The sequence below is a fragment of the Vicia villosa genome, linkage group LG5, assembly GCF_029867415.1.
Source record: "Vicia villosa cultivar HV-30 ecotype Madison, WI linkage group LG5, Vvil1.0, whole genome shotgun sequence".
In the NCBI taxonomy this organism is placed as follows: domain Eukaryota; kingdom Viridiplantae; phylum Streptophyta; class Magnoliopsida; order Fabales; family Fabaceae; genus Vicia; species Vicia villosa.
In genome coordinates, this window is record NC_081184.1 from 143,045,621 (window position 1) to 143,066,885 (window position 21,265).

General features: G+C 35.0%; 3 protein-coding genes across 3 annotated transcripts; 2 read left to right on the plus strand and 1 right to left on the minus strand.

Annotated features, from left to right (window-relative positions):
- Positions 1-3,207, plus strand: LOC131607624 (ultraviolet-B receptor UVR8-like). The gene is made up of 12 exons (XM_058879601.1): positions 1-189; positions 323-509; positions 781-927; positions 1,048-1,129; positions 1,222-1,374; positions 1,510-1,683; positions 1,840-1,911; positions 2,029-2,100; positions 2,183-2,301; positions 2,384-2,466; positions 2,595-2,647; positions 2,929-3,207. The coding sequence occupies exons 1-12, from the start codon at positions 93-95 to the stop codon at positions 3,028-3,030; spliced, it is 1,341 nt and encodes a 446-aa protein (XP_058735584.1). The 5' UTR covers positions 1-92; the 3' UTR covers positions 3,031-3,207.
- A 6,230-nt stretch (positions 3,208-9,437) lies between these two features.
- Positions 9,438-17,583, plus strand: LOC131602882 (auxilin-related protein 2-like). Its single transcript, XM_058875100.1, has 8 exons — positions 9,438-10,317; positions 11,375-12,935; positions 13,284-13,407; positions 13,844-13,941; positions 14,034-14,099; positions 14,305-14,394; positions 15,988-16,164; positions 17,004-17,583. The coding sequence occupies exons 1-8, from the start codon at positions 9,725-9,727 to the stop codon at positions 17,040-17,042; spliced, it is 2,748 nt and encodes a 915-aa protein (XP_058731083.1). The 5' UTR covers positions 9,438-9,724; the 3' UTR covers positions 17,043-17,583.
- Positions 17,584-18,556: 973 nt separating this feature from the next.
- Positions 18,557-20,636, minus strand: LOC131607625 (amino acid permease 4-like). The gene is made up of 5 exons (XM_058879602.1): positions 20,390-20,636; positions 19,972-20,299; positions 19,669-19,883; positions 19,437-19,576; positions 18,557-19,280 (listed from the first exon to the last, which is right to left on the minus strand). The coding sequence occupies exons 1-5, from the start codon at positions 20,523-20,525 to the stop codon at positions 18,636-18,638; spliced, it is 1,464 nt and encodes a 487-aa protein (XP_058735585.1). The 5' UTR covers positions 20,526-20,636; the 3' UTR covers positions 18,557-18,635.
- Between the last annotated feature and the right edge of the window lie 629 nt (positions 20,637-21,265).

Consider the following 21,265-nt stretch of genomic DNA (forward strand, 5'->3'; position numbering starts at 1 on the left):
TTTGTATCATTATTGTTGTTCCACTTTCCTATTCTATAATATAAGAAACACGTTTATCTGTCAACTTCTCCCACACAGAAAATTTGGTGATCATGGAGGATGAAGTGATGATGATCAGTGAAGTCAACAATTCACCTTCTCATGTTCTTCTCATTTCTGCTGGTGCCAGTCACACTGTGGCGCTTCTCTGTAAGCACTGATTTTTCAGTTCATTTTTTTAGTCAAATGAAAAGTTGGTAGTGGAAACATTGATCCTTTAATCTCTTTAATGTCTTTAATGTTGTGGTTTTTATGTTTGTGTGAATTTTGATTTCTTTAATAGCTGGAAATGTTGTTTGCTCTTGGGGGCGAGGGGAGGACGGACAGTTAGGCCACGGTGATACGGATGACCGGCTCTTACCCACAAAACTGAGTGCGTTCGATGGTCAAGACATTGTATCTGTTACTTGTGGAGCTGATTATACAGTAGCGCGTTCCGATTCTGGCAAGAATGTATATAGTTGGGGATGGTATGGCCTTCACCTTAACTATATTTGGCTACTGTATTTTTTTTTCATAGCTAGAATATCATTTGGAAGTTGTTTTTAAAATGGTATTAGGCGAGCCGTTTTTGAAAGCATGCAAGGCAGGTTAGGGTCTCTGTTTGTTTTGTCACAGTTAAACTGCGGCTAACCTACACAGGCCCTCCTAAGAACTTGACAACAGCTTACAAGTAAATAATAGCTAGCTCTACTATGCATTTATCAGTGATATCTTAGTTTATGTATGATGCTTTTGCAGGGGTGATTTTGGAAGATTAGGTCATGGTGATCATAGTGACTTGTTCATTCCTCATCCCATTAGAGCTTTACAGGGTCTAAAGATAAAGCAAATTGCATGTGGGGACTGTCATTGTTTGGCAGTTACTATGGAAAGCAAGGTGTTGAGGTTTGTAGTTCGTTGTTGCACATATTTTGTGTTTTATGTGTGGGGACTGTCTTTTATTTGCTTGTCTGCCATTGTCTCGCTTTAGTCATTCATTGTATTTTTCTTCTGTGATGGTTAAAGTTGGGGGCGTAACCAAAACGGTGAACTTGGACTTGGTACTACAGAGGACTCTCTTGTGCCACAAACAATTCTAGCATTTGAGGTGCATTTTTCAGAGCTGAATCTTGGTTATCTATTATGATCATTACTCTGTGAATTCTAACTAGGACACATGAATTTTTCCGTCTGTTATAGGGAATACGTATCAAAATGGTTGCTGCTGGTGCTGAACATAGTGTGGCAATTACTGAAGACGGAGATTTGTATGGATGGGGCTGGGGTCGATATGGAAACTTAGGACTAGGAGACACAAACAATCGCTTGATCCCTGAGAAAGTCAACATTGATGTATGTCCTCAAACTTATCCTATCTATTATAATTTAGAAGAGTTAAAGGGACATGGACTGTTAGTGTAGTCCCGACGGAGTAGGATGGCGTGGCAGAATAGTGGACTTTTGTTATCATAAATGTCAATTTTGCAGGGTGTCAAGATAGGCATGGTTTCTTGTGGCTGGAGGCATACAATATCAGTGTCATCTTCCGGTGAATTATACTCGCATGGATGGAGTAAATACGGTCAGCTTGGACATGGAGATTTCGAAGACCATCTTGTGCCTCGTAAGGTTCAAGCATTGAGTGATAAGTTCATTTCTCAGGTGGTCCTTCAAATTTACGCTGAGTTGGAAACAATTAGTCTCATTTAGATATCTTGTCTTTCTAACTATTTATACTTTATAGTCTGAGCTTCAAATTCAATGTGAATCAGTACCGTGAAAACATAGGAAACCAAATTTTATGTGCATTTTTTTCAGGTATCAGGTGGATGGAGGCATAGTATGGCACTCACATCTAGCGGACAACTTTTTGGCTGGGGTTGGAATAAGGTTAATAGTTTCTCCTATTTCCATGATATTTTTCTGCATGTGTTAGAATAATGTACTTGAAACAATTTTAGCAATTTATTTGGTAAATTTGAAACTTGTTTCTCTTTTCAATTTTAGTTTGGACAGATTGGAATCGGTAACAATTTTGATTGCTGCTCTCCCATGCTAGTGAACTTTCCTCGTGCTCAGGTACTTTAAACTTCTAGAACCTTCTACCCTTTTATCATGTCCACTATTTTTTATCTCTGCAAAATTTTGTTTGGCTTGGTAGAAAGTAGTTCAGATCTCATGTGGATGGAGACACACCGTTGCTGTCACTAATCTCGCAAATGTATATTCTTGGGGAAGAGGTACAAATGGACAACTTGGGCACGGTGACACCATAGACCGGTAACTTCATGTGCAAGAAACCATAATTGTTACAATTCATTACAAGGCTTGAATATGAATGTTATCTCTTTTGGATTTACAGGAATGTTCCAATTATTATTGATGCCTTCAGCACTGATGGATGTAGCGGAAAGCACATAGAATCGTCAAAGTATCCATCATCAGGTGCTCAGATCAAGCTCATTTGTGATTTTTTTTCCTTTTCTGTAGCCAGTGCCGATTTATACTATATGACAGTTTAATCTAGAATCAAGTTTTCCATGAATCGGGATGTTTCGTTTTTCCTTGAACAGGGAAAGCATTTGCCACTTTATCAGAGAGATATGCAGTTGTTCCAAATGAAAGGGTAAGTTTCTTGTGTTCATAATGTTGTACTAAACATACTTCATTTAAAAATAAAGAATATTTTTAGATTATATGTAACTTATGAAAGGTTGTGATAATGTGTGTTAAGTTGGGAAGGTCATCTGACATTATCTGTTAGCATATGGTTGGTGGCTTGGCAGATATTTGATCTTTGATTAATTAATTTTTACACTAAAACAGCTTTTCAACAGTATTTTGGGTATAAACTCTTGTTAACATCAATAAGTTGATGTAGTGACACAACTTGGAATGATTTGGCAGGCCTTAGGATCACAAGGCACTATTTCTGATAAGGGAGAAAAGTTTGATGCCAGTGTCCCTGAAAATGATGTCTCATTTGATGGTAGCCCAACAATGATGTAGGAGACCAACAGAAACAAGGAAGATTATGTGCATAATAACAGTGCATGTATTCTTTTTTATGATTGTTTCTTATTTGATCTATGACTTGTAATATTTTGGGCATGCAAATATATTACTAGTAGTTATTGTACATAGATGGTCACTATGTCATATCTTCAATGGAACTCCATTTTGCTCCATCTTTTACTTTAACAAAACCATTCATCTGACACACTTAATGACATCGTATCAACAAACTTTCTTCATCAATTCTTTACAACACTTATTCATTAGTCCTCGATTACATTATCAACTATCAACACCTTTCATTTTTCTATGTACTGGTTGAACACAAATTTACCCCAAATATTTCATGACCCAAAGAACCCTCTCAGAAATAAAAAGCAATGCATCCATGTTAGATAATAACGCATGCTTATTAGCTTTATTATACTCTCTTCATTATTGAATATAAGGCCTTATTGGCAATTTCACATGTTTATAATATAATTTATACTGGGATAATTTCACTGGATACTAAGAATGACGGTCGAGGAATGTGAGATGCAAGCCTATTGCCTCAACTTTGGACAGGGAGGGAGATATGGGAACGAGGCTGCTCGAGTTTAGATGAAAGATCATCCATTTTGGCTTGGGCCGCATGAGCCATTTACTCAGTAAACATGGAATGAAATCGTGTTCCATTGTTTGGATTTACAAAAAAAATGAATGGAATGGAATGCAGTGTAATGGAACCCATTCCATCCAATACCACTATTTTAGTCCAATTTTCATTCCCCCAAATTGGGGTGTATCCAATGGAATGGAATCAATTCCAAATACAATTACAATTTTATCCTCCAAAATTTCATTTTAACACTTTCTATTCCTTATTTTAATTAACGTGATATTCTTCTTTTCTTCTACGATAGCTCTTCTCTCTCACAAGCTGTCTTCTTGCAAAGTGTCTATTTTTTTTATATCCTAACAAGGTATGCCATTTTTCTTATATTTTGTTACATATATTTATATTTGTGTTCTATTAAATCAAAAATCTTGATTTATTTTCATGTTCATATCACACTTTATTTTTTTAATTTTCAGAAATTAGGTATACTTTTGTTTTATCTTTATTTATATATTTTCTTGATTGTGTGCTACTAGATAGTTTTTTCATTATTTTATGTTACAAGATGAATTATATATTTTAAGATTTTTTGTTGTACGATATGTATTTGAAAATTTTCGTATACTGAAATGAAGCAATGCAGCGTAGTGTGACAAGAGTCTTCTATTATTTTGTATCTCGTTTCCAAATATTTTGTTACCTTTACAAAAATATGTTTATGTAGTAATATTGTTTATTCTATTAAATATGATTTTGTTGAACTGAAGTAAATACTGATAGCCGTATCAAACTTTTCAATTTCTACACCTTATATTTTGATCTAGATAACAGTAGTCCAATAATTATATATTTTCATGTTATAATAATCATGTAGTTTTCTAATAATTCATATTTGATAGTTAAAATTTGATAGTTATTTGTATAGAAATTAAATATATAATTAATAATATTTTTAAAATAAAGGGTAAAAGTGGAATAAAAGTTATAATACATTCCGCTCCGTTCAATATCCAAACAGTGGAATGAGATAATAGTTCCGCTCCATCGTAAAATATCCAAACAATAGAATGAAACTTATGTTCCGTTCCATTCCGCTCCATTATATTCTGTTCCGCTCCGTCCCGTTCCGTTAGTTTTAAACTATCCAAACATAGCCTTAAAGCTCAATGTAAGAAGGATAACTGCCTTCCATGGATTCTAAAACACCTGAATCTCCTATAGGCCATGTTTTCTAGTCGGGGAGTTAGGGCAAATCCCTCCATGGTTCTAAAAGCCCAAACTCCCTGGACGCCTGGGAAGCACGGATACTTCAAAAATGCTGCTGAATCGTATCTGATACGCTCCGATACGCCGATAAGGCACCGATACGTATCGGAGGAGTATCCGAAATTATTTATTTAGAAAAATAAATTAAAAATTTTCGATACGGCGGCGATACGCTTTCGATACTCTCTGATACGTGACTTTTCAATTTTTTTTGCATAATTTTTTAATCACTCTTATTAATGCTTTTTAACTCTCATTACAGCAGGTGTTAAAATTCTTTCTCACCAATTCCTAATTTCCAAAAACTGTTTCATATCCCCGTAATTTTTTTTCAATTCTCAATATATCCAATTTATTATACTCATCATAAAGTTTTTGAATCATCATTATATCTTTTATTTTCAATTCATTACATATTATATATATTTTCACTGTATAATATTTATATTTATTCTTACTATAATGATGACTTTTTAATTTTTAATATTTCATTTCAATTCCGATAGTAAAATTATTTTCTTTTCATTCTCATTATTAAAAATTTACTCGTATTTAATTATGAGTTTTATTTTCTTAAATTTAATATTTTTCAGTAATATCGTAATGTATTAAAACTCTGGTATGAAGACTTTGATTTAATTAAGTATTTTATTTTAATTATTATATACGTATCTTAAACGTATCGTATCTAGTATTAATTGATTAGTAACGTATCTACGTATCGTATCCGATACTCGTATCGTATCTAGTATTAATTGATTAGTAACGTATCTACGTATCGTATCCGATACTCGTATCGTGTTCGTGCCATACATAGAGCTTATCATCTCACATAAGATAGCCCTAAAAATAGTAAGATATCCTTTAAAACACCACATAGCTCTATATGAATATAGGGCTAACCTTATTGTACTATTATATCAAGTATAGTCGGCACCCACCGTGGGCCCGATAAAATTAACATGCGCCACCTTCTTATCCAACAATCAACTTACTGCTCACCTCTTCAACCCCCTTCCAATATGGTAACATATAACAACGACTTCAATCGGAAGCAGCTCCGGTGGCATCCATGAGTCCATAACAGAGATGCGCGCTGCTATGGAGGATCTGCGTTGCCATAATCAGACTCTAGAAGACAACGTCCTTAACCTCCAGAGGCGCCAACAAGAGGCTGATCCCATTATGGAGATAAAAGTTTTTGACCTCCAACCTCTCTCTGACGAGATTTGGGGGAGCCCAATACCTGAGAGTTTCAAGCCACCTTCACTAGCAAATTTCAATGGAAAAAGTGATCACCATGAGCAAGTTGTCTCCATTAACACGCAAATAGCGATCATTGAAACCTTCTATTCCCAAAAATACAAGCTCCTCTCCAGCACCTTCAGGGACGCTACATTAAGGTGGTATACTGGTATATGAGTCTGCCACGACTCTCAGTTACTAGATACCAAGACTTTGTAAAGAAGTTGGTCCACCGATCTCGGCGAGTAGACATATGAGGATGTCAACCACCAGCATGTTCAATATTCGATAGGGCCATTCAGAATCTTTAAGGGAGTAATATATCGTACTTCAAAAAGGAGGAATAGACTAAGAAATAATTTTCGTCCCAATAAATGAATGAAGAGGATGAAGATTGGACGCTCCAAATGAATGAAGATGGACCATCTTAGATGGCGAAGATGAAGATTCCGCTATCGCTGTCGTTTGGTTCACTAGGGCATGTGTTATGAAGGAAATAAAGAAAACATGTTATATTTTAATTTTGCAAGAACGAATTTCACCATAGTTGCAAATACCAACCGTAATGAAATATGACACATATAATAACGGTTGATAAAAACAACTGTAATTAATTGTTTTTCACTTTTTAGATGCGAATATAAGTTAAGGGACACACTTTTTTATAGAAAAAAAATGGAAAAACGTTGATGTTGGGATTCAAAGTTTGTAATCCTTAATCTATCACCTCGGTTGTTATTATAAACTGTGATGAAAAGTCTTATAATTAAATTTAAAAAAAATCAAGCGCGTAGAAATGAGATATTACTACGGTTGGTAAAATGGTCGTAGTAATATGATGTTACCAAAGATATATTTTATAGTAGTGTGACTTAGGAGCTTTTTGCAGACAAGATCAATCAAGAATAAAGTAGAGATAAATTGGATTGTTATAGTTTATCTTTGTTTCAATTGAATTATTGTAACTGAAACCTAAATCATTGAACTCTGCATATATCTTATTTTAGCTGGTGTCATGATTTTAGTTTCATCACCGATTCTATTGGAACACATTATGTTTTCGGAGCTTTTGTATTTGGTTTGGCGATTTTAAGCAGACCACTTGGTGTTACTCTTTGGGAAAAGCTTGATGATTTGTTTCAGGATTTTTGCGCCCTTTATGTTTTCACCGATTCTATTGGAACACATTATGTTTTCACATGATGTCTCTTAAAACAATTTTTATTAGAGGAAAGTTGCATTACCATCTATATAGTTACTTCCTCCATCGTTTGTGGTAAGTATTTGTTACTTACTGTAATTTAACATTTATATGTTTATTTGTGGTGTGAAAACTAGTTTTTTCTAAATAATTATTTTTATATGTTTGACAGAGATACATAAATTATGGTACAACAATTGAAGACCTAATTAGTGAGTATGCAAATAACTGGATGTCCCATTTTGTGAATCTAAAACATATATGAGTTTGGTATCATAATGTATTGAATTTATCTTAATTATATTGTGAAAACATTTGACTTTTTTACCCTAACATACTTTAATTTTGTTAGATTTATCTACTTATTGAAGATTGTGTTGGTAATTGGTTTCTGATGGTTGTCTTTGTCAAAGACCAGATTTTATACTATTTGGATCCGAACTTTGGAAAAAAACTATAATTCCTAGACAAGAGACCATTAAAGAAATGGTAAAGTACTTGTGATGACTTGCATTTGAATCTTTTATTAATCTATTAACTTTAGTAATGAAGAAAATGGAAGGTGCACTGATGAAGAAGAGGAAACTTAAGAAGTAGAAAGATAAACAAAACTAAATTTAAGGAAAAAAATTCTCACAAAAAGTAAGAATATTGTAACAATGAGACCTTTAAAAGTAACAATAACAAAATAAAATGTTTTTAAATCTAATTATTCTTTTATAACATTTAATAATACACAAATAAATCTAAAATACATTCATAAAATTGACAAATTTGTAGTAAACTAATAAATTAATTAATGAGTAAACTTCATAAAACTGATATAAAATAATAAATATTAATAAAATTAATAATATTAATTACATTAAATATTTAAATTTTTGTTTTAAAAAAATGTAATTCAATATAATTGCCTCAATTGCCACCCATAAACCGATACTTCATATATAAATATTGTGAAAATATTTTATCTATAATATTATATTAGCAAAGTGAATAATAATTACATAAGTTTTGATCCAAAATTAATCTTAAAAAAACCTAAAAATGATAATAACGTTAAGAGATTAGTTGTTATTAGGAGTGGGAATAGGTCAGGCCGACTAACAGGAGCCTACGGCCTAACTTACACAGGTTAAGGACAAGCCAATTTTTTTTTTTAACTAAAAAAAGCCTAGGCTTTTTTATAAGTCTATTTAGTTAAAAAAACTAAGCCACAAACCATATAAAAAACTTTTTAAACATATCAGGCCGGCCTATTTAAATAAATATAAAAAAAATTATATTATATTGTGTACTTTTAATTAAAACATAAAAATAAAAATAAAGCTTAGTTATCTTCAAGCAATTATGGGAATAAGCTAAAAAAATCTTATGAACAATGTGATATCTTGTTTTCATAAGTTCTCTCAAACAAATAGTATCACAAAACGTATGCTACTAGGTATACTCGAATAAGTCAATGCAAATAAATATTTAGTCTCATTGATATTTTAATTTGTTAGTCTATTTAAAAACTAATTAAATTACTTATTTACAAATGTTTAAATGAAATAGGCTTTTAAGTAGGTTTTCAGGCCAATCAGACCTTCAAAAAGACTAGGCTTGGATCTAAAGGTAAGCCTATGATAGGCTACAGATCAGACTTAGGCTTAAAGTATTTTAACAGGCCAGACTCAGGCTTAGCAAAACCTAGATTGGCCCAGTCTTTTCCCACCCCTATTTGTGATGCATCATAATTTTTCATAAATAATATTTTAAATGTGTTTATTGTAAAAGTTAAATTTATAAAAATTTACAAAAATTTAATAAGTATGATTAAAGTAAAATTTTAAATCTCCTATTTTTTTAATAAAAAATAGTAATTATATTCTATTATTAACAAGTTAAAAAACTAGAGAATATAATTAACAAAAAAATAAATCTCTAGTAAAAAAAACTAGAAATGAATCTACTACTAGAAGAAAAAGCAAAAGGGAAAGGGGAAGGAAAAAGCCAAAGGAAAGAAAGGGTAAAATTTTGCCCTTGCAAGTTGGCTTATCAAACATCTAATAATGATGTTGCAATGAATATCTTCATATGATTGAATATTGCCAAATAGAAGAATTTGAACAAGTGTTTTAATTAAAAATAAAAAATAAAAAGAGAAAGAATTTGAACAAGTTTGATTTAGCAAATTCTCCAAGAAGACAAAAAGAAAGGAAGGAGAGGAATCGAAGGCCTAACCTGAACAGATTCCATTTCCTTCTATCATCACCTCACCCTCACCGAATGCTCTCTCTACTCACACACACCTGATTCCTCCTCCTCCACCTTCTTCATTTCGTTTCAATTTTTCATTTCAATTCTCCGATTTCATCGCAAAATCCCTTACCATGAACGATTTCGATGGCCTTTTGGCTCCCGATTTCGGTCTCAAACCGCAAGGTAAATCCGCTCCAATGGCTCCTTCATCTAAAGGATCTTCCAACAATCCCAATTCAACTTCTCTCAACTTCGATTTCGGATCGCGATCCGCTCGTGCATCCGATTCCAGATTCGGATCCTCAACCGCCCGTCACACGCGCGACGCCGGCAGTTTCGACGATCTGTTCTCCTCTACCGGATCCAAGCCTCGCGGAGCCGATGCACCGTTCGATTTGGACTCCATGTTTACGGGATCCGGCGGTGATTTCGCATCTAAGTCGGGGAATTCTTCTCCGCCGCCGGTTTATGATAAGCCGGTGTACGATGATGATGTTTTTGACGGTGTGCCTGGGTTGAAGAGCACGGGGAAGGTTACTTTTGATAATGTTTTTGCGTCACCGAAATCGGAAAGTGATGGTGCATTTGATGACCTTCTCGGTGGATTTGGTAAGGAATCGAAGGGTTCCGGTAGGAAGGGTTCAGAGAAAGATGATAAAGGTGGTTCTGATTTTGATGATTTACTACCTGGATTTGGAAGAAGTAGACCACCGTCTAGTGACAGGTATATATAGTATCTTTTAACACTCTCTTGTGTTGTTTTGGTAACTGAAATTCTTTTGATATAATGCCATTACTCGGTAGTCGCAGCATCTTTCTAGTATAGTATGCATTTTCCCCCAATATACCATTGTCAATTTTGCTTGTCTAAAATTGATCTTACTTTTTTTGGATATTAATGGAGCTATTATGGAATATGTCTATAGGACTGACTTGGAGGTGGTGGTGTTTTGTTGGTTTGGAATATGTATAAATCTTGCATTGATTGAGTCCTTGAAACACATTTGCATATTCTTGTGTTTTGTAATTACAATCATAAGTTATAAGTTATTGTTTGTGGGATATCAGCCTGAGATAATCTAACGTTAGATTTTTAAGTGGCCATAGCAGAGTTGAACGATAAGGTTTAGTAACTTTGGTTATATTTTTCTGTAGTGTTGACAATTGAACAAAGTTCAAGGAGTAGGTTCTAGTTACTATGAATATAAAGACAAATAATGTTTATTGAATGAAAACCTGTATGGCAATTCAGGTATTGGGACTTGGACTTTCCCCCTAACCAAATGCTTTCAGAAAGGGCCCCCTCCTGAGTCCTGCCATGTTTTATTGCTTCCTATTTATTCTGTCATCTACTATCATTTGTCTATCTTTCATTTCTTGTGTGTTTCCCTTTCTATGATGAATCTTCATTTGGTTTGGTTCCTGATGTATATAAGGGTTACCGTGAAGAAATAAATATATTTTTTGTCTTGTGGTTATGGATGCTTCATCCATTAAGAGCTAGAGATTTAAACTCTTACGTTTGGGGATGCCTCATTATTTCATTTGGGTAGTCAGGAAACAGGAGAATATGAATACAGAGAGGAGGAATCCAAGCCCAACCCCACATGATTAAACAACAACACTATTTTCCCGCTATAGTACACACTCACTCACCCGTAGATGAATCAAATAAATATCTTGATACTTTCCGTGTTATGTTTGATGAGCGATTCACAAGTATTGTTAATTTCGTCATTGTTTGATGTGTCATAATCATTTTTACATGTTGTTAATAACAGGCATGCACCTGATATTGGTTTGTCATCGGAACCAACTGCAAGCGTATCTAAAACGACATCCACTGCAACAGAAGACCCTTTCAAAGTATTTGAATCAACTTCACCTCCAATGCATTCATCCACTGGCAACTATACCGACCCTTTGGAAGAAATTGGTAAATTTAGTAGTTCTAGAAGCACAAAAAATAGTAGTTCATCAACTTCAAATGGAAGAGTATATGAAGATATTGACCCTTTTGATGGGCTCGGAAGATCTGTTCCAGCATTCTCATCTGAGAAAAATAGCAGTAAGACTAACAGTTCTCAAGGGTTGAACACAAACACAAGTTGGACTAGAGATAAAGAGCCTACTGATAAGTTGTCTGAGACGAGTCCGGATAGGCACTCACCAAAAGACACTCCCGTTGAAAGTGATCCGGATTTTCTGCAGCCCCCATTTTACATGCCTACATTTTCATCTGATTCTAATAAACCAGCTGGCCAAAGGTCTACTTCCCCTCCAAATAACATGTCTCCAAAGTATGAAGAAAACTTGGAATCTTATGAGGATGTGTGGCTAACAGTGTCAGAGATTCCTCTTTTTACGCAACCAACGGCGGCTCCGCCACCTTCAAGACCTCCTCCTCCACGACCAGTGCATATTCGCAAGTCAGGAACAGGGTCCCCGGCTTCTACTAATACTAGAAAGAAGGCTGATGAATTTTCTTCTTTCCCGGGTTCCACCCGATCCTCCCATGGTCCTAAGTCTGCTCCAGCTGCTGCAGCAGTATCACCAACATCTCAGTTTGATGAACTTGATGATTTTGCCATGGGCAGTAGTCATAGTAATGATGTTGAGAGTGGAAATGGTCTTCCTGACGATGAGTGGGAGAGGAACACGGCTGCTGCAGCCATGAAGGAAGCAATGGATAAGGCTGAGGCTAAATTTAGGCACGCGAAGGAAGTTAGGGAGAGAGAGTATACAAAGGCTGCTAAAAGCAAAGAAACTGTGCAATCGGAAAAAGATGACAGAGCTGTACTAGAGGAGAGAGAAAAACAAGAAAGGTTAGAACGTGAGCGGCAGCAAAAGGAGAGAGAGGAAAAGGAGCAAAGAAGATTAATGAAGGAAAGGGAGGAGAGAGATAAGGCTAGACAGGCCGTAGAAAGAGCTACAAGAGAAGCTCGTGAAAGAGCGGCCACTGAAGCACGCCAGAGAGCTGAGAGGGCTGCTGTTGGGAAAGCTAATGCTGAAGCTCGAGAGCGTGCTGAAAGAGCTGCTGTGCAAAGGGCACATGCTGAAGCCCGTGAAAGGGCTGCTGCAGAAGCCAAGTTAAGAGCTGAAAAGGCTGCTGCAGAGGCAAAGGAGAGAGAAGCACGGGAAAGAGCTACAGCTGCAAGGGCTGAAGCTGAAGCACGAGTTAAAGCTGAACGTGCTGCAGAAAGGGCTGCTGCCGAGGCCAGAGAGAGGGCTGCAGCTTCTGCAAGGATGAACCAACAGAAGAATGAAAATGATCTTGAATCCTTCTTTGGTATGGGTGCAAGACCCAACAGTGCTCCAAGGCCTCCTAGGACTAATTCTACAGTGAGGATCTCTTCTTTCCTTTTCTTTTTCTTCTTTAAATGTGTAGTTCTATATTCAAATATAATGGCCAAACTTGGCTTTGGCATTTGGTGTCTTCCCATTTGAACAATAATCTTGAAAAGCTAGAAATTATAGTTAGAGGGTGGTTATAGGTACCTTTTCTACTCAAAATAAAGCAAAACTTATTTTGATAAAATGGCAACCAAGTATTATGTCGTTATTTAAAAATTTAAAAATATTTATTTTATTTAAATTAAACTAAAATCAAAGGAAGGTTGACAACCACATTTGCTCTTATGATTCTGTTCAAAACTTGGTTGTTAAGTTTCTGAAGCTGTGTGTTTTCAGGAGTCGGTATTTGAAACCCAATTTCAGTCCGATGCAACAAGGAAATCTACAAGTGTATCTTCAAATATGAAGAAAGCATCATCGTCGACTAATATTGTTGATGATCTAACATCAATTTTTGGAGGTAGGTTTGCATTTTCAATGTGTTACTTATTGATGCAATAATGGTTTGGTTTTATTAAGACTCTCAATGCTAAATTAGAGAAGGAGAATAAAAATCTAAAGAGCGGAGAGCTGAATGTTAGTATTACTGAAAGAGTAAAGGAAAATAAACACACAACAAATATATACATTTCTAACATCTATGTTTTTATTGTTGCTTACTGTTAGGCCTACTCTTAATAATAGGCCCCCATTATTAAGGTGGAGGGGAGAAATATTTAAATGGATAGTATATTTGGGAAATAGGTAACTGTGGAGGGCATGAGAAGGTTAGCAATTCTTGGGAGGAAAAACTGAGCGTAGGAGTGGAATACTATATTGTACTACAGTTTCCTAAGTTCAATTCAATTCCAATCACTAACCTGTGGCTCGTTTTTCCTTCTCTTTTATGGTTTAAGCTGCTCCGTCATCTGGAGAGTTTCAAGAAGTTGAAGGGGAAACTGAAGAAAGACGAAGAGCTAGGTTGGAACGCCACCAGAGGTCTCAGGAGCGTGTGGTATGTTTCTTGATCGTTGATATAAAGAACAGGTGAAAAATACAATTTTTTGAACCAACTTTTTATGTTATGACCATGATATTTTGTACCAGGCAAAAGCATTGGCTGAGAAGAATCAGCGGGACTTGCAAAGTCAAAGAGAGCAAGCTGAGAGAAGTGTAAGTAGTGTTGTTTTTCTTTTATATTTATGGGTGAGGGGTTTCTGTTTGTATACCTGCAATAACTAAATTTACAGTACCTATCCCTTCATTCATCCTTGATCTAGCCAAAAACTGTTTTGGGGAAGCTTCCAATAAAAATTCAGTTTTTATTGTAATATGGTTTTGTTCTTTTTATCTAATTTTATCTATGCATTGATTTCAGAGGATTGGTGAAACCCTGGATTTTGAAATTAAGCGGTGGTCTGCAGGAAAAGATGGGAACTTACGAGCTTTGCTCTCCACCTTACAATATGTATGTATTTAGTAAGAGAACCGAATAATATCTTAATGTTTTCTATTCCAGATCTGTATAGTGCATGCATGGCAGTATGTAGGCATGAATCATCTCTTTTTTTCGTTTCCATTTACGATTCTTGGGTCAAAAATGTAATTTATGCCTTGGTGTTCTTGAATTATTGGGCATATTTTTTCACGTGTCTTGTCTGGCCATCAATAATTCACCTTCTAGGGCTAGAAATGAGTGGCTGTGCTCACTTTAAAACTGCTCTACTGGTATAGATTTGGAACTTTGAGTCGCTCTGTTCAGTAAAGGTGCAACTAATATTTCTATATTCTACTCTAAGGATATCATCCATTGCTGCAATTTCTGATCAGATGTTAGTTAGCAGAAGACCACATCCTTATGATATAATTCAGTCACAGTCACTTCAGGGGAAGGCGAGAGCCAAAGCAACTTGTTTCCCCAATTTTAATACCGTGGATTCTATTGTGGGCCACAAAACATATGGTCCACTGATGGACAACCTAGTTTAATGCCTTGAATAGGTTTCTCAATATAGGAAATTCTGTTCGGTCCTTATATAATATACTTCCATTTGCTTGGTAGGATATTTAAGAGTTAAATACTGCAAGTAGACAACGAGGTGCACTCCCTAAATTGAATTGGTGTGTGAAGGGTGAATCTATCATATCTCCTTTTCCCTCATCATGCCAACCTGTGAGAGGTAGAAAAGCGATAATGGAAGTCCCATCATCCTGGAGTTTTTTGTCATTTGCCAGCCGGAAAAGAAAAAAGTAAAAGAATAATTAGTAATTGCTAGAAAGATTTCCATTTTTTGTTTGGATTGCCGAATTGAGAATTTTCATCCGGAGAGTTTTCACTTTTCATTGTTGAATGGGAATTGAAGACAGTAGTATTGAGGGGATTCTTTTGGTGGGCCCTAGCTGGTGTGCTCACACCCACGTTGGTTTTGGAGGTGTCAGAATCTCTGTTGTACCTGGAACCAATGTCGGGACCTTCATGTTGCCTGAGGAAGATCTAGCTGCCCCCAGTCAATGTTCCCTTTTTGCATGCTTCAATTGGTTCCTCATGCTCCACCACTGGCGACCTTTTGACACTCTGTTCAGGGTTTCAATCCTTAGGATGAAGGTTTTAGGGGAAACAAAAGGACCAAAGGCACAATTAACATAAATTCTCAACATCCATGCTACCAGACAGGTCTTAACCTTTGGATAAAATAGAAATATATCCGAAACATATTACAAGTGGTCCAGTGGTGGACAGTGGTGTTGTCGATGGCGGAGAGCCAAAATCCCGCGATACCGACCGCTTTGCGGCATAGTTATAGCGGAAAAATCCGCCATAGCTGCCATGGCGCCGCAATTTGATAACACTGGTGGACAGTAATCTTCATGGACCATGCAGATAGTCGTCTTTATGCACTCTGAAAGGTTCATGCATTGGTGTTTGATTGAGCCACATCAGTTCCTTAGTTTTGTGTAATATAGGTGTTACTGTTATTGTTACAGAATTTGTGTGAACTATTTTTTTGACTGGAGAATATGTCAATTATATTAATTTGTTTCCTTCATGAATGATGATCAGGTGCTGTGGCCTGAATGTGGTTGGCAGCCGGTTGGTTTAACTGATTTGATTACAGCCGCTGCTGTTAAAAAAGCTTATAGGAAAGCTACTTTGTGCATTCATCCTGATAAAGTGCAGCAGAAAGGTGCCACTCTTCAGCAGAAATATATTGCGGAGAAGGTGTTTGACCTACTCAAGGTATTTCTGTCCATCTTATCTGCTTAATTAAGAAATTTATAATTTTCTTATGGTAGTGGGAATCAATGGGTTTCTGAATCTAGATTATGCTACCATTATTATTCTATGTTGTTTCTTTCTACATAGTATTTCATGGCCAAATTCTCTACTTGTCAAGGCAGGGTTTTCATAAACTATTTTGTTTACTGTACAGTTTTATCCCAAATTAGTAGTTGGGTTGGGTGGGGTTTACTATGATGTGCTGCTGCCTTTGCAGATTATCAGTTTATTTGTTGCTTGGTTTCACTCTGATTCTTAAAATTAGGGGCGTTTACATTCTATTTGTTAGGGTTCACATGTTTCTTTATCTTCATCCATCTTTTTCTTACAGCTTAGAATCTTCCCACTTGTTTGGTTTTAGAAAACATTTTCTCTTTTCATTTTTAATTATAAAAATTACAATAATGCAGCCTTGTTTGGTGCTTTAATTCCTTTTTCTCAAAGCTTTGCTTAGGAAACAATGAAAATTTGTTTTCACTGTTTTTATACTTTAACTTTGAATACATGAAAAGAGAAATTGTGGTCAAGAAAATTAAATCAAAACCAAACATATTCTAAGATGGAGTATCTGGATTTAATTTTCATGTGACATGGTTTAATTGAGTAATGCTGGTTGAAAAATAAGATTGTAGTTCTTGTTAATCACACAAATCAGTTTGTGCACTAAAGGACTAAACCAACCAGCTAAAATATTTAATGGTAATTTCCCGGGTGAATTTTTGTTGAGACTCTAGTATAATATAATATATTGCGGATACTCTCCTTTCATTATTTTCTGAAAGCTTGATAATTCATAACAGGAAGCGTGGAACAAATTCAATTCTGAGGAGCTCTTCTAATTGTCGATGAATTTATATACTTCAAGGTAATTAATTCGTTGGAAGTTCTGTTCAGAGGAGACCACAACCCTATTTCTGCTGCCTCCCAAAATTGCATAATTGTTTTGATTGAAGTTATGATGCGTTGTTGGTAGCATATTGCTTCTCTGCCTGGTTTTCTTGGTTGTCATTGATGTTCTTCCCGGGGGCTGTTGTGTTTCTATACATGTTTTATGAATGTAGCATGATTTGTTGATGTAAAATATCTTTTTGTGCTATCAATTTTATTATTCATTATCCTTGTCTAGTGAGAGGGCTCACAAGCCGACAAGCGATCCCTTTTCTTTTTATTCTCTTAATTTTGGTTCAAGAGAGGGCCCCGCCATGATGTGGTACTGGGATGCCCATCTTTTGTACTCGTGATATATAGCACGATGTCTTGAATATATACCATCTTGTGGATTTACATCAAAAACTGAGAATTATACATGAATATTTGTTCTCAAGTTTCTGTATTTTAATTATTAAAGTTAGTGCTGTCAAATAGAGGGATTTGAACAAACTGTTATTGATATACTACAAATTGTTGTCAAATAGCATTTTTGAGTTTTAGCTAACTTCCTTTTCCTAGATCCGTGATTGACAATACTGCTAAAATATTCAGTGGTATTTTCACGAGTTTGTTCCACTATTTTGGTATGGTGCATGTACAAAAATTGTTTGTCATTGAGTGGTGCGTTATTTTGGGATATTTAACACATGATAATATACATATATCACTATCATAATACAAAAGAATTTCAAAAGTAATCTTTAACTTTGATTGTAATTTCTTTCTATATTATTTTCCCTCCCAACATAAGAATATTTTTTTTCAAATTTCTAATATACATCAAATATTGAAATTTAAATTAGTTCATATAATATAGATATTTGAACAATGAACTATTTTTCTGTCTTGCCGCCACTAATGGAAATTGTAATTGTTACAAAATCTAGTATAAGTCAGAGGATGGTCAAATCTGTTGTTAAAATCTATTATAATCAGAGGTCAATAAAAAAGTAAGACAAATTTAGTGTTAAACTTTATTTTAAGTTTTAACATGTTATCTTCAGACCCTTTTGGATTAAATATACTTTTAATTATTAAAGTTTAGTCTTCAAAAAAATGTATTTACAAAGTTACATAAAAGAATGTCTTCCTCTTTGTAAAGGATTAAAATCAATTTGTCAATTTTATGGAATCTTTTTTTATTTGACTTGTTTACATAATTGAGTTGGAACTGAAATGGAGTATTTATTTATTTTGTTTAATAAAAAAAATGTATTATCCAGTATTTAAGAACACTAGGGAGATAGTAAAAGTAACAACATTAGGGAGGCTAGTTCGTGTAACTCTGACCGAAGTTATTCTCTACATAACGAACTAGGACTGCATGTATAGTAAATTGGTACTCCATTCGTTCAAATAAATGAATGAACAAGATAATGGATCATAACAATTCAATTGAGTCAAAAGATAGGCATCATACACAAACCAAAACCATAGGCATCATATTCAATACATCACTGCCAATGCAGTAGTTTCTTACATACACCTCACGAAATTAAAGCTTAATAGTTCGATTGAAATGGTTTGTACTTTTTTAGATCATTCAAGACACCAGCGATTGATCCAACAGCAGCAACAATTGATATTACTAGGCAAGCCACACTAAAAATTTGTAAGCAAATCCATCTGTTACTCCATTTTGGTATTTTCTTCTGTGAGATATACATCTCCACAGGAAAATAAACAGTTAGAGGCCAAAATCCCAATGCACCTATAACTCCAACCATGTCATTGAAAAATGGAAGCAACATTGATATAACCGTAGTTAAGACAACAAACATAGTCCTCCAAACCAATCTAAATAAGTTCAAGTTGTAAGGTGGAAGACCAGGAATTGCAATTCTGATTTCTTTGTTAATGTTGGACCATCTTTGTGTTGCGGATTTCTCCACAAAAGCAAAGATTGGTTGGGAAAAAACTTGGTATGCTCCAACTAGATGAACTACTATAGCTGCATTTGCTATGTCTACTAGCCAAAAGGGATTGTAGAAACCAAAACCAGTTAGAAGATTCCCCGGTGATGCATCTCCAAACGCAGCATATCCCATGCAGCCACAAAGCATGTAAAATGTTGTGGTCACTGCAATACTTATCTTTGTTGCTTTCTTCATTGATTTTGCCTCGGATGGTGGAGATTTCAATGTGTCCTGCATTAAGAATATTAGATTGATATAAGTCATGGTTAAATCTTCTTAAACCGCAATAGAACTGTCAAAATAACCGAACAACCGAACCACCATAAAGGCCAATTCAAGGTTTAACAGGTTGAACTTTCTTGTTCTAATTTATTTCTTAAATTGTACCTGAATTTCGATGAGAACCACAGCATATGAATATGCAAAAGCTATGTCACCAAGAGCTTGAGAAGTCTTCCATATCTTTTCAGTTTCTGAAACAACTCCAATGCTGATTCCTGTGAGGCTACCCATGATAGTACCATTTTCTGTTCATGAATCAACAAATACTGTTATCAATCTATATAACAAGAAGAAAAATCATATACTATGAAACAAAGGATCTCATCTCATATATTACCAGCAACTTTGACAATTCCAAGAGCAAGACCAATTATGGAATATGTAAAAGACATGACTGCAGCAACTGATGAGAGCCACCATATTTGATCAAAATCTGGAATCTGAGATAGGAAAATTTCCATTACGCCGAAAATTATCATGAACTTGTTGCTTGACATGTGACATGGGTTTTTATCATCGGATTGATGGAAACAGTTCGACCTTTTGATTGCGCTGTTAAAAGTTGATGCTCAAAATTATAGTTCACACCAGAAAAGAAAAAAAATATAAAAATCATGAAGATCTAAAAATTTGAACTCACGTCATGCTAATAGAAGCAGCAATGGTGTATCCTATTACAATTCCAAATAGATTCAGGTACTGAAATATCCCACAAAACGTAACATTTACTCCACCAAGAATGGACCGAACCGCATCCATGTAAGTATAGTTTCTCTTGCCGGAGTTGAGGTCGCCAGCGCGATAACAATCAGCGAGAAACGAAGAAGTATAGACAGTAACCAAAGCGAATAGTATCATAACAGCAGGACCAGCAATCCAACCTAGCTGAGCTACAGCCCAAGCTAAAGACAACACTCCGGAACCTATCACAGCTGTTATTATATGTGAACTTGCAGTCCAAACACTTCCTGCATATACATCATTTCAACTCATCATGTCACATATAAACAAATACACTGATTATGTAAAAGTGAAACTAGCTCGAATGAATCTAATACCAGTTCGTTTGAGACGACCATCATCATCGTAGCATTTAGAGGCAATATCTGGTTGAGAAACTACATCATCTATAGAACGTTCGATGTCGAAAGATTGAGGGTGGCTAAGGCTAGTTTTTGTTGTGTTTCCAGGCATTTTTGATGAAAAGATAGTTTTAACACCGAGTAAGCTAAGAGATGTTGTTATTGGTACATATCATTTATGAAGAGAATTGAAGGTATTTATAGTGGATTTTGTTTTGAAAAAGTGAAGCTTATACAGTCTAGGAATAAAAGAAATAAGATCATAAAGATGAAAGTGATTGAAATGTGAAAAAAAAGAAAAGAAAAAGGTTAAAAGTATTAATACTTTTATTCCACAACTGAAAACAAAATATACTAAAAAATGAGTTAATTTGTTTTTTGTTATAGAACATATATTAAGTACTCATCAAATGAAGTATTTATTTATAAACTGAATTATATCAAGTTGATCAAGTTGAAATTGTTCAAAGTTATTCTGTGGTTGAATTTTACTATGAAAGCTGTTGTGTCAGTTATGTACTGGAGAACTATGGTTTGGTCTAGTTTGGCACAATTGAATGGTATAGACGAATCTTGTAAGAAATATGGTCCAAATATGGGCCATATTCTAGTTTTGTAACATCTCATTAAGCATATAAAAGAACAAATTTGGGACATTTGAATTCAGAGATTCTGTTTGCATAATTCATGTAACATGTGATTGGTCTGGTTCTAGATTATGAGATTAATCGTCGGTAACATTAAGTGATTCTTTGGACTAAAAAGATTGTTAAGAAAAGTTAAAGTAATTATACTTTGTGAAAATTTGATTGTAGTAAATAGTTGATAGTTTGTTTTCCACTTGAAAAGGGT